General features: G+C 40.3%; 2 protein-coding genes across 3 annotated transcripts; both read left to right on the forward strand.

The window, feature by feature from the left end:
* Positions 1-574: 574 nt before the first annotated feature.
* Positions 575-3,261, forward strand: gjb1a (gap junction protein beta 1a). Of its 2 annotated transcripts, none has more exons than XM_077546606.1 (2): positions 575-1,141; positions 2,061-3,261. In XM_077546606.1, the coding sequence occupies exons 1-2, from the start codon at positions 1,114-1,116 to the stop codon at positions 2,798-2,800; spliced, it is 768 nt and encodes a 255-aa protein (XP_077402732.1). In that variant the 5' UTR covers positions 575-1,113; the 3' UTR covers positions 2,801-3,261. The 2 variants fall into 2 exon arrangements, with proteins under 2 accessions (XP_077402732.1, XP_077402734.1); XM_077546608.1 differs by having other exon boundaries at positions 575-817.
* A 5,252-nt stretch (positions 3,262-8,513) lies between these two features.
* gja2 (gap junction protein, alpha 2) lies at positions 8,514-9,548 on the forward strand. The gene has a single exon (XM_077546525.1). It carries the CDS (start codon positions 8,514-8,516, stop codon positions 9,546-9,548), a length of 1,035 nt encoding a protein of 344 aa, XP_077402651.1.
* Positions 9,549-13,153: the final 3,605 nt, after the last annotated feature.

Raw genomic sequence — 13,153 nt, forward strand, 5'->3', positions numbered from 1 at the left:
TTGAAACAACGTAATGAGATTGTGCTGCTGCAACAAAACAAAAAATTGGATTTATTAAATCCATGAATCTTCCAAATCTGAAGACACTTTATTTACACAAGCAGCATCAATAAAGGGCGAATAATGAAACATTTGTCAGACAGCGTACTTAAAAAAAAAAGACTACGTTTCAAATAATGAATTAGTTGGTGACAATATTTTATATAATCACATCTCTGAAATCTCAATACTGAACTCACATTGCAAGGCCATCTTTTATGTCATGGTTTTATGCTGTGACCCAGAAACAATGGGATTAATACTTTTTAGGTGAATAACATGCTATGTACCTACTAGACTTCAGTCAGATCCAGTGATATATTAAGCCTGGCAAATTGGCAATGTGTATGGAAAAACTGGACGGAAGCACAACATAAGTGTCGTTGTATTGCTGCCTCTTGAAATTCTGGGTCAATTGCTGTTTTATACCTTTCAACACTTCCTGTCCAGAACAAAGCCGTTAAGCCAAGAGAGCAGACTGCAGTCCCCCACACAGATTCCTCAACTGGGCCGAAATTAAAACATTTGAATTGAATTGTGTGGCTGTTTGTTTGGCCCGGCTAAATGGAGCTATTGTATGCAAACAGTGTGTGTAGAAGCATATGACCTCTCAGTGCAGGGCTGTGCGGTGCAGTGTGTGCGTGCGTGTGTGTGTGTCTGTGAGATATCATTAGCAATGCAAAGTCCTGCTGCTCCATTGCTCACTGGCACAGACTTCTTCAAAATGCTACATGCATAAATGTGTCCGGATGTTATTTGTTATGAGTGTCATCTGAAGGTAAGGATACTTTGCTCCTTGTGCTGCTTCATTTAACTTCTTATTCTTTGTCATAAAAAAACAAAACAATCTCTGCATATTACTTAACCCTTTGAATATTTGCACAAGGCGCTTTTGGCACTCTGCGCGTCTCACTCTGACGAGGGGCGAGTATGTCACATGACACACGGTGCCAGGTCACTCATAAGGGGTCTGCCAAATCCACAGGAGGGCAGAGAGGCCCCCTTCTTCTATTTTTGTAAGTCAGTCATCCATTCCAAGCTAGTGGGTCAATAAAGTTGTCATCGCTGTCTCATATGCCTCTTACGCCTCCTGCTGAGCCAGGTAACATCACTCACATTTACACTCTGATGATGCTGTAGACATATTTGGACACTTTTAACACTTTCATCTTTGTTGATGTAGATGTATGATTTTGATATGAAACATTGCTGGTACTTTTATTTTATTATTATTTTTAACGCATTCACTGCCATAAATTCATTTTAAAAAAGATTATCAAAAAATTAGGGGTGACAGGCGATTACATTTTTTAATCGTAATTTATCGCATGACTTCACTAGTTAACTCACGATTAATCACAAATTTTATGTCGGTTCGGAATGTACAATAAAAAATTCTAGGTTTTCATACTCTTGTTAACAAAAGTGAAAAAAAAATGTTGAACTAATAGAAATAGTTAAAATGAATTTTTGACGTTTATAACCGTCAATGGCAGTGAATGAATTAAAAAAAAAAAGATTATTAAAAATTCGGGGCGTCAGGCGATTAAAATTTTTAATCGTAATTAATCGCATGACTTTACTAGTTAACTCACGATTAATGACAAATTTTATATGTTCTAAATGTACAAATTTAAAAAATCGAGGTTTTCATACTCGTGTTAACAAAAGTGGAAAAAAAGTTAGACTAATAGAAATAGTTCAAATGAATTTTAGACGTTTATAGCCGTCAATGGCAGTGAATGAGTTAATTATCACTTGGGGTTGGGAATTGGACCTCTTCAGGATGAAGTTGTCATGTGATTTGTAAAGTCATCTTTTTAACTCAAACTTGGTGATAATATGCCGGTGACGCAAAATTCAAATAACGGCACAACTAAATGGATGATTATGAGAGCTGTAAAAAAAAAAAAAAAAAAAAGTGTTTCACTGTGAAGTCAGTCCACTCTGAAAAATATGACGAATCAGAAACAACAATCCAACTAATGAAAAACTGACTCCAACTTTCCTTTGTGTTTCAGACCCGGAGCAAAAAATGAACTGGGCCTCATTTTATGCTGTCATCAGCGGCGTCAACAAACACTCCACGGGAATCGGCCGCATTTGGCTCTCCGTGCTGTTCATTTTTCGCATCCTGGTCCTGGCGGTTGCAGCAGAGAGCGTGTGGGGGGACGAGAAGTCCGGCTTTATCTGCAACACCCAGCAGCCGGGCTGCAACAGTGTGTGCTACGACCACTTCTTCCCCATCTCTCACATCCGCCTGTGGGCCCTGCAGCTCATCTTGGTCTCCACCCCCGCCCTGTTGGTCGCCATGCATGTGGCCCACCGGCGGCATGTGGACAAGAGGCTCTACAAGCTGTCAGGGAAAAGCAACCCGAAAGAACTGGAGCAGATCAAAAGCCAAAAAATGAAAATCACCGGCGCCCTCTGGTGGACATATGTCATCAGCCTGTTATTCCGGGTCACGTTCGAGGTGACTTTTATGTACGTCTTCTACATGATCTACCCCGGTTACAAGATGATCCGTCTGGTCAAGTGTGACTCGTACCCCTGTCCCAACACGGTGGACTGCTTCGTATCACGGCCCACGGAGAAAACCGTCTTCACCGTGTTCATGCTGGCCGTGTCGGGCGTTTGCATCCTGCTAAACATCGCAGAGATCGTTTTCTTAGTGGGGAAGGCCTGTGGCAAGCACCTGCACAATGCTGGAGACTCAACCACGGGGGCGTGGCTACAACATAAGCTCATAGTAGGGAAATAAATCTCTTTTGAAATGACGCATTCTAGTTTAACGTTGAACAAATAAAAAAAACTAATAACATTTCAGACCTCATTAAATTTAATTAAGTAGATGCAGATGACATCCTAGGTCCATTAATGGCTTGCCAAATATAAATTATTTGTCATGGTGTACATTAAGTTAATTTAATATTTTGTGTTAACTATGTTTTATTTTATTTATTCATTTTTTATTTACTTTATACATAGAGTGTGTCAACATTTAGCTTCTTATGCCATGCAGTGTACTGAAATGTAATAAATGTCTTCTGTCTGACTGAAAGCGAAGCACACATAAATGCACAGTAAACATATAATGTAATGCATTCATCGTAATGACAGTGTTTCATTAACACGGGTGGCTGTTAAAACATCCCCGTGAGGTAAATATGAAGCAGTAAATCTGCCATCAAAAGAATGCAGAATAAACTCCACCATACTTTGTGTGATTTTCCATAATAGCCATTAAATGTTTACTGAATAGGCGTGGGGGGGGGGGGGGGGGGATGGCTGTCGCGAATGGCACTGTTGCCATCTTTAGACCTGAACTGCCACCTGTGAGCAAACGTCTCGGACTGATTGTAAAGGCCACAGAGCGCAGAGTTTTGCGTTATCAATAGCCTTGCCGTGTAAGGGGTCAGCGTGTGCGTGAAGATTGTTGACCCTGCTGACAGCTGGACCTGCAGGGGCACGTCTCTTTTTATGGAAAGTATCAACACTCTATCATCACAAGTGTACGGGAAACAAAACTATTAGATCCTGACTTTCAATAAATAATGTTATTTTGGACAGGCATTTTTGAGACTACTAAAATCGTTTTGCCACCATTGGTTATGGTGACCTTCCGTTGTGTGTAATTAATGACTTGATTCATGTGATTAATAAAGTACCGCCCAAAAAAGTCATTCAAGCATTAGAGTAAACACAGCTCTTATTCTACATCACTGCAAACTACAATAATAAATAATGACTTTATTGTTTAGAAAATGCCATTTCTGTTTAAAAATAAACGTGTGTGAACGCTGAACAGCCATGGAATTGGAATTCTGAACTGCTGCAATTAAATGAATTATACAAATGAAGACTGTAAGACTTGAGGTTGAAGTTGGGAGGGTGAAAATTTGTGACCCTTGAGTATGTGGTAAATAGATAGTTTAATTTGCATGGAAAATGTGATATTCCAGGAAAAGGAGCTCTTTTTTTAATGTGAACTGTAGTTAATCTGTTGAAGTTGGAATGCGATGAATTGGTTCACAGTGCACAATGAATAGCCTAAATTTTGGACAATGACCATTGTTATCTTTGTAAAAGGAGAATTATTTGATACAGTATTGGCTTCATCATATTTCGCTCATAATCTTGAGGCACGGAATTGTATATAATACAAACATTGAAATCAATTTAATAGGAACTATGTTTAAGATAGATACAGAAGGTGCTGCTCATATAATTGAATGTCTTTGGATGGCCTTTCCATTCATTCTAATCAAACCTATTTTAAAACATCAGTATGCTTACAGCGGTGCTAATGAGCCTCCATCACCCATGAGGGTACAGTATATGGATTTTGATGATAGATGAAAACACAAATTTGAATTTTAATGGTTGTCATAATGGTCCTCATCACATTTCCTCACAAGTTTTACGGCTTAAACCTTATAATGGGGTGTAGCGAAAAGTATCAAAATTGCAATCCAAGCAAAATTTGGGACTTGTGGCTGTCACTCCTGAAGTGTCTGTATGCAGTAAATACAAATGATAAATGATGATTGGACGACAAGTTTGGACAACTTTCAAAAAAATCCCAGACCACCGCCACACAGTGACAACATTTATATTTAGACCACACAGACATACCGCATCCCCTCAGGAGTTTTCAGCTGCCATTTGTGTGTACAGCAACTCAAACTCTCAAGTGAGAGCTTTCACAATTCTCGGCAATGTGTGTCTTCACGTGAGAGGCACAAAGCCTCATTTGTAGCGGCTTGTTGAATACACACTATTCTGACAGATCAGGCGGGGAAGTTTGCTGGACAGAATAAAAAGAACAGACATTAAAAAAAAAAAAAAGTAGCCGTCTAGAGAGAAGTTTATCTTGGCACTCATCAGCAGTTCAGCAAAAGATGGCCTGTATGTGAACTGAAGAGATCTCCTGACCCACTCACTATAGACCTCATAGGCTGGGGGAGATGATCAGTATCACGTACAGTAAATCATGGGAAGTTTGATGAATAAATCGCGTGTGATGTTTTCCCAAACACTACAAAAGTAACTACTGTAATTTATTATAATAGTGTAACAATTTAAAGGAGAAGTCAATCAAAAAACGTCTTTACAATAAGAGTTACAAGTTAATCAGCTAAATGCACCTGTTTTTTTTCCATCTCGCGGCGGCCATTTTGCCACTTGCTGTCGACCGAAAATGACATCATCATGACATCAGTTGCTCAGGGCTCAGGTAATGCCCAATCACGGTTCAGCCTCAGGAAACAGGTGAGCCATGATTGGCCGTTGCCTGAGCAACTGTGATGTCATTTTAAGTCAACAGCAAGTAACAAAATGGCTGCCCGGTGAGATGGATCAAATCGGGTAGATTTAGCTGCTTTACGCATATTCTACAAACGCAACATTAATCTGAATCAGAAATTGTTTGTCAGATTTGTTTTATCGATAGTTATATTCTTTTTTTTTTTTAAACACACACACACACACAAAGATAAACTTGTATTTTAACCAAATCGACATTGGTTATATCCCAAACAGGTGTTCTGTTGACTTCCTCCGGTGGCTGCCCAAAGGACAGGCACAAGTGTTTTTCATGTTTGCTGCTGTGTCACCACTATCAGGCCCTGAAATATAAACTAGAAACCTAAATCTGGGTCTTGTGTCACAAGATCTGTCCTCAAGCAAAAGTTGTCCACCAGCAGGCAGCTCCAGCCCTCCTAGACTCTCACCCTCATTTTGTCTTTAATGAGCGGAGAAGACACAACCTTTTGGAAGACAAGTAGTTGATTCATGATCAATCGCATCGCATTCTATTGACTGCAAGCGCCTTCTTTTTCGTCCTGAGCGCTTCGCTAGCAAACAAGTAAGTCACCTTTAAGTCTACGTATTCTTTGAAAATTTTATACATTTGTATTTTTTCCTTAAGCAGATACTTGAATACAAAGTATTAGGCAAAGATGCTCTTTTAATCCAGACAATCAAGTTGAAAAGCTTTTCCGAGCCTACAAGCCCACACATTTATAATGAGTGAAAGAAAATTTGACAAAATATTGCCTAAGCGATTGTTTCATTTCCAATTTTAGTCTGTCAAGTTCCAATCATCATATATGTACAAGGACTTAATTGGGTTGTTATTATTATACTGTAATTTTATATCATTTGTAAAGTTATTTATCTTTGATTACTAGTGTAAATGTGCAGTAAAAAGTCAACAAGAGCTTTAACAAATGTGAATTATTAATGTAAAAACAGTATGTGTTATATAATTGTACATTTCATGTAGATATTACTGTATATACTACAAGTATCAATTTTGGGGGGTTCATTCCGTCCTCTATGTCCCTATAACAGTTTATATGCTTTTTTTTTTTTTTTATCTCAAATGTGACCATCCAAAAATGTTTTTCGGCTTGTTCATTTGCTAACAGTTCAACCAGTCTGGGCTCAACAAAAGGAATTCAATGAATCCTAGTTATTGGTTATTTTAGCAAACAAGTCTGCCATCAGCACCTTGCAACCATGAGCAGGATAAATTAGAGAAACTGGATGTTATGCTAACAAAAGTATTAGCAGAAGAAGGCTAATTTAATTTGTCTTAAGTCTTTACATTTTGAAAAGAATACTGTAAAGAAAAACATTGATTTGTTTTTGTTTTTCCGCATAGAGCCTCATTTACAGCGCATTGCACCACATGGGAATGTTACAAAGTCAGAAGTTTAATGAACCAAGCAGTTTGAATGTAATTTATACTGATAGCCTTTTATTTTGTGTTTCAGTTTACTATGTTCAATTAACAGCAAAAAAAGTGTTTATAAATGTAATTAACAGTAGAGAAGAACAGTACTGCCATGTTTTATTGTATGGTGACCCAAAAGCAAATTATTAGAAATATTTCAGTATATTGCCGATATGAAAATTAAAACGTTAATCTCTGACAGTGTCAATTAAAACGTTGTTTTATCATATTGTGTGAGTATACCTGTTATTATTTGCATTTTAGCAGTGCCATGCATTTAGTCCCTGGATCTTCGATAGCAACTTAATCGACTTTGAATGTCATGTCACAATTTTAGATATTAAAAAAAAAAAAAGTCTAAATGACAACATTTATTGTGCCATGTATGTTATCTGGGCAGTAAAGAATCCATATTTATTATCTAACAATATGACAAAAATATGTATAAAACTGTAAATAAAATACGTCATACTCAACAGAGATGCTGATTAGTAAATGTATTAATTAATACTCATTCACTTACTATAGAAGCCATGAATGCATTTTAATTGTGGGAGGGGGGAAACAAAAACTCATCCCTCTCTGGCTCCATCAAGTGCCTCTAATTTGATATTAGTAATTAATAACAGCTGCGACCGAGGACAAACAACCAATCAGAGACAGAAGACGTGACCAACAAGGTGGTAATGATTAGCACTCCACTCGGGCACACTCCTTTCAATTTTCAATTGATTGATTAAAGCTACAAACTCATTTACTAACCAGAATCTTAGGACATTGTGAACTCCTTGGGTAATCCCATTACTTGCACTCCACTGCTACAGGTGTTTAGAATTTATACAGCTACTTCCACCATACTCCATTTGGACAGCCAATTCCACTATCCCTGTCCTGTCTTGTCTTGTTCTTGTATTGGTCTTGTCCTGTTCTTGTCCTGGTCCCTGTCCTGTCCTGTTCTTGTCTTGTTCTTGTCTTGTTCTGGTCCTGTCTTGTCTTGTCCTGGTCTTGGTCTTGTCCTTGTCTTTTCCTGTCCTGTCCTGTCTTGTCCTGTTCTTGTCTTGTTCTGGTCCTGTCTTGTCTTGTCCTGTCCTGTCCTGTCCTGTCCTGTCTTGTCCTTGTCTTGTCTTGTTCTGGTCCTGTCCTGTCTTGTCTTGTCCTGTCCTGTCCTTGTCTTGTTCTGGTCCTGTCTTGTCTTGTCCTGTCCTGTCCTATCCTGTCCTGTCCTTTTCCTTGTCTTGTGCAGCCAAGAGACACGCTATGAAATGAATAGACTGTTGGGAATAAATTATCCCAATTTCATGTAACAGATAGTAAATCAATTTAGGGTCTTGTCTTGTCCTGTCCTGCCCTTTTCCTTGTCTTGTGCAGCCAAGAGACACGCTATGAAATGAATAGACTGTTGGGAATAAATTATCCCAATTTCATGTAACAGATAGTGAATCAATTTTGGGTCTTGTCTTGTCCTGTCCTGTCCTTTTCCTTGTCTTGTGCAGCCAAGAGACACGCTATGAAATGAATAGACTGTTGGGAATAAATTATCCCAATTTCATGTAACAGATAGTAAATCAATTTAGGTTGTAAATGTAGGTCAGTTCTTTAAATAGTCCAACCAACCGGCACTTTGAGATACTCTAGAGCGACTGTTGCAGCGACTTTATACATTAACGCGCGGCATGTGGTTGTCTCCACCCAGGTGGTCTTGTCATTAAAGCTGAGGATCGATTTGTGAGCCGCCATGGGAGACTGGAACCTGCTGGGGAAGCTGCTGGAGAGCGCCCAGGAGCACTCGACCGTAGTGGGCAAAGTGTGGCTGACGGTTCTGTTCATCTTCCGCATCCTGGTGCTGGGCTCGGCCGCCGAGAAGGTGTGGGGGGACGAGCAGTCGGGTTTCACTTGCGACACCAAGCAGCCCGGTTGTCAGAACGTGTGCTACGACAAGACCTTCCCCATTTCCCACATCCGCTTCTGGGTGATGCAGATCATCTTCGTGTCCACGCCCACTCTCATTTACCTGGGACACATCCTACATCTGGTGCGCATGGAGGAGAAGCTGAAAGAGAAGGAGAAGGAACTGGTTCTACAGAGTGAAAAGCAGCAGCAGATACTCGGCAACAAGGCCAAGAAGGTTTTAAAGCCCATCAAGGACACCCAAGGTCATGTGCACTTGAGAGGAGCACTACTTCGAACCTACGTCTTCAGCATTATCTTTAAGACCCTATTCGAAGTGGCTTTCATCGTAGCTCAGTACTTCCTGTACGGTTTTGAACTCAAGCCGATGTACGCCTGCGACCGATGGCCGTGCCCCAACGTGGTCAACTGCTACATCTCCAGACCCACCGAGAAGACCGTCTTCATCCTCTTCATGCTGGCCGTGGCGTGCATCTCGCTGCTGCTCAACTTAGTGGAAATGTACCATCTGGGCTTCACCAAATGCCACCAGGGCCTCCGCTTCAGGCGGTCGCAGGCAACGAGGGAGCCAGCGGACACCGTCATCCCTATTGTCCCGGACTACAACTACTTTCCGAGTGGCCCCGCCGGGCCTGAATCCTTCCCAGTGGAGGCAAAATACGGCATCGCTGGGCCAAATGTCCCCTACAGCCCCTACAGCAGCAAAGTGATGTATAAGCAGAACAGAGACAACATGGTGGCGGAGAGGGAGAGGAAAACCTCCAGCTCGGTTCAAGAGATGCCGATGGAGAGCCAGCGGAGAAGCAGCCAGTCGAGCAAGAACAGCAGTAACAAAAGCAGGATGGATGACCTCAAAATATAGACACTGTTTTTTATCTGATATTCTTTATTAACTTTGACTGACAGATACCTTGGCAACACGGTTTTACGGGTTTACTCTGGCTTCGGCCCACATTCCATAAACACGCATGCCGACCTCATTGAACACTCCAAATTGCCCGAAGGTGTAAATGTGATATATTAGGGTGTATCGCGCCTCTTGTCAAAGGTCACCTGGGAAAGGCGCCAGCGTCCAAGCAGCTGACGGTTGAAAAGTCGTAAGTCACAGTTGTGAAGTCTCAGGGAGAATACGTTCCCTTCAAAAGAATTGAACGTTCAATCCTTTTGTTTTATGTACACTGAAGGCATTTGGGTCAAAACGTGAACATTAAACTAAAGTTCAGAATTCCAGCTTTTATTTCATGGTATTTATATGTGTTAAACAACCCAAGACAGAGTACATCTTGTTTGAAGCAACCCACTTTTTAAGTGAGCAAAAGTATTAGAACAGACACTGTTAAGTTATTTGGGCTCTTACTAGCAATAACTGCATCAATCCTGCGACCCATAGACTTCACGAGATTGTTGACGTTATCATTTGAAATGGGCGAAAAGTGAGGAAGACGAACGAGAGTGTGCGTGAATTGAAAAGTCCAAGAAGTGTATCTCCAACCTGCTCAACATGTGAATGAATTGCCTTCGTGTAAGACCTTATGACCATTACATAAACACATTTTTGAAAAAGAATGGCTGATTGTCGCGCTTGTGCTATGAAGTGCTGCCAAATAGACACATTTATGAGACTATGATCTGATCAGAAGATCACTGCTTGTAGTCCTGCTGTGGGGAAATTGCAGCAAAGAGCAAAATCTGAGCATAAGAATCCTCAAGTTAATCAAATAAAAAAAAAATGTTGGCAGTGCGGCAGTTCACAGCGGCTACTCGTCGCAACCCCGAGATAAACTTTAGAGCAGAGGTGCTCAAGTCCGGTCCTCGAGAGCCCCCATCCGGCCTGTTTTCCATGTTTTCCTCCTGCAGCACAGCTGAATCTAATGATCAGCAAGCTTTGCAGAAGCCTGATAACGATCCTGATCATTAATCAGGTGTGTCAGCGGAGAGAAACATGGAAAACAGGCTGGATGGGGGCTCTCGGGGACCGAACTTGAACACCCCTGCTCTAGAGCCTAGACCAGAGGTGGGCAATCTCGGTCCTCGAGGGCCGGAGTCCTGCAGGTTTTAGAGGTTTTTCACTTCCAACACAAGCTGATTCCAATCAGCAGGATCGTTATCAGGCTTATGCAGAGCTTGCTGATGAGCTGATCATATATCAGCTGTGTTGAAGAAGGGCAACATGCAAAACCTGCAGGACTCCGGCCCTCGATGTCCACCTCTGGTCTAGACGAAAAACTTTGGAGGGGAAAAAGAACGAGAGGTGTTTTTGCTGCTCATTACACTTACGCTGCCTTTTTATTGAACACGCCCACTCCACAGGTGATTTCGATCAGGACAAATTGGAACAGAAATTAGATCACAATTACGTTTGTGCACATTTACGGATAAAATAAACAAACTAATAAAATACTATCAATAATTTAGAGCATCATTCAACAACAAAAAAAAATAAATCAAGTCTAGTTGAATTATATATATAAAATAAAATACTATCTGGCATAGCTAACCTTTAGCAAAGCTATGAAAACACCCATTTATAATATTGTGAATTCTTGCCTTTTGACCATTTAGGACCACTTTACTCCAGTTCATTTCAGTCCAGTTTCCAGTTTGGTGCTGTGGAAGTGTGCCAGAAGAGTAGTTTACATGTTCAACAATCACATATCATGTAAATGGCAACCGTTGACATAAACATGCAATGACAGCATCCTGGAACTCATTGCTGTCTGCATTTTGAACACTTCCAATAGCAAGATGATCACTGCCTTAGCCATCACCACCACCCCCACCGATGAAACCTCCTGAATGTGTGTAACCCAGCCTGGGGTACTGTGACCAAACCTATGAACCCTGACGGAACCTGATCTCCAGTCCTAAAATCATTTCTAGGTCACGGTCTATACACTCAGAGCCACATGACTATGGAAGCAATTACTTAAAAATACCAAAAAATGAACTTACTTATTTACTTATCTTGTGATTGTTATTTTTTTGTGGCTATTTATTTGCTTTTACTTGAATTACTTAGTCTTTGGTTTGAAACCAAAGCGCAATTGTTAATAGACTGATCATCAGAATCCAATTAATTGGTTAAGTACGACTAAAAAAAAGATTTTTAAAAGTAGAGTAAATTCACAAAAATTATATGTAGGCCTACTGTACTAATGACCTTGTCTCAATTTGCTCATATTTTACATACAGTGAGAAATCTGGTTTCACAATTTCTTGGATGGCATATATAGATGAACAAAAACAATTTTTGTAACGACTAAGTGAAAATTAACCATTTGCCATGATTTCTGATGATGGTTGGGAATTGCTAACCCTAAAGCCACATTGTCAGGTTGCTAGTTGAATTTTTAGCATCTTCTGAACACTCTGCGGATTGTACTTTCCTGTTTCTAGATATAAAAAATAAATTATTGTTATAATATAATTCCAGCTCTAGAGTGTTTGTGTGACAAGACATAGGGAGCAAATAAAATCTTAAGGTTAGCAACAGGGTGCGGCCGAGCTCACTTACGCCGCCACCAGAGGATATACCGTCATAAGGGGCGAAACGTTGAGGAACGGTGGTCCCGTTCTGATGACCTCGTTTGCTCACACTTGGTATGCGGTCAGCCATTACTCAAGGAAGTGGATGCCCATGCCATGCATAGCCTGCCTTCTCGATATATCGTCAGGTCTGTCTGACTCTGGCATAGCTAACCTTTAGCAAAGCTATGAGAATACATTTTGATGACATATAGCTAGCTTTTAAACAACGTGGCGTAACGGAATTTTGTTTTCACCACAGTACAAGCGCTACGTAGATTAAGTCAACAAGTAAGGCTATTTATTACTCTTCTTTTTTTTGGTTTGTTATGCCAGTGAAAAAAATGTCTTCAAGTGTGTACTTGCGATAAAGAATGAGTTTAGATTCCACTCTCATGTGATGTTTTTAATTGCTTTATGACCACCAAAAGAACTCACTGTTTATGTAGTCTGACACTAAAAAAAATAACCCACGGCATGTTTTTACAAAGACCCTTTTACTGTTAGCATATCGCTGTTTGATCATTTGAGGTGAGTTAATGTGTCACCTCAGTGAGTAGACTGTTAATGGCACACACACACACACACACACAAAAAAAAAGTTAGAACGATTCAAAGCATCTCTAAATTGACAGTGAGTGGAGATGACAGGGTGGAAGTTGTGAACTTGGGGTTACAACCACATGCAACCAAATCTCCGGGGAAGAATAGCATCGTGATCATTCATTAGGAAGTCACATTGACGCTTGTAAATGACAGAGACAGACGCTTGATAGAACTGGGTGAACCTTTAATAACTTTGGTGATTTATGAGGGGAAATTCAAGCAAAGCTGATAATATACATTCCACAACATGGTATTTCCCCTTTCTGTCTTGTGTGCCACTGCTGGAAAGAAAATCCATTCTTTAAAAGGTTGACAAGCTAATCACATGCAAGGTTT

The sequence above is a fragment of the Vanacampus margaritifer genome, chromosome 16 (genome assembly GCF_051991255.1).
Source record: "Vanacampus margaritifer isolate UIUO_Vmar chromosome 16, RoL_Vmar_1.0, whole genome shotgun sequence".
Lineage (NCBI taxonomy): Eukaryota > Metazoa > Chordata > Actinopteri > Syngnathiformes > Syngnathidae > Vanacampus > Vanacampus margaritifer.

Bases quoted from the DNA above. Each gene is read 5' to 3' on its own strand.
- gja2 (XM_077546525.1), top strand. From the start codon at position 8,514: ATGGGAGACTGGAACCTGCTGGGGAAGCTGCTGGAGAGCGCCCAGGAG.
- gjb1a (XM_077546606.1), top strand. From the start codon at position 1,114: ATGCCTCTTACGCCTCCTGCTGAGCCAG. The intron at 1,142-2,060 runs GTAACATCACTC...TTTGTGTTTCAG, and splicing joins TACGCCTCCTGCTGAGCCAG to ACCCGGAGCAAAAAATGAAC.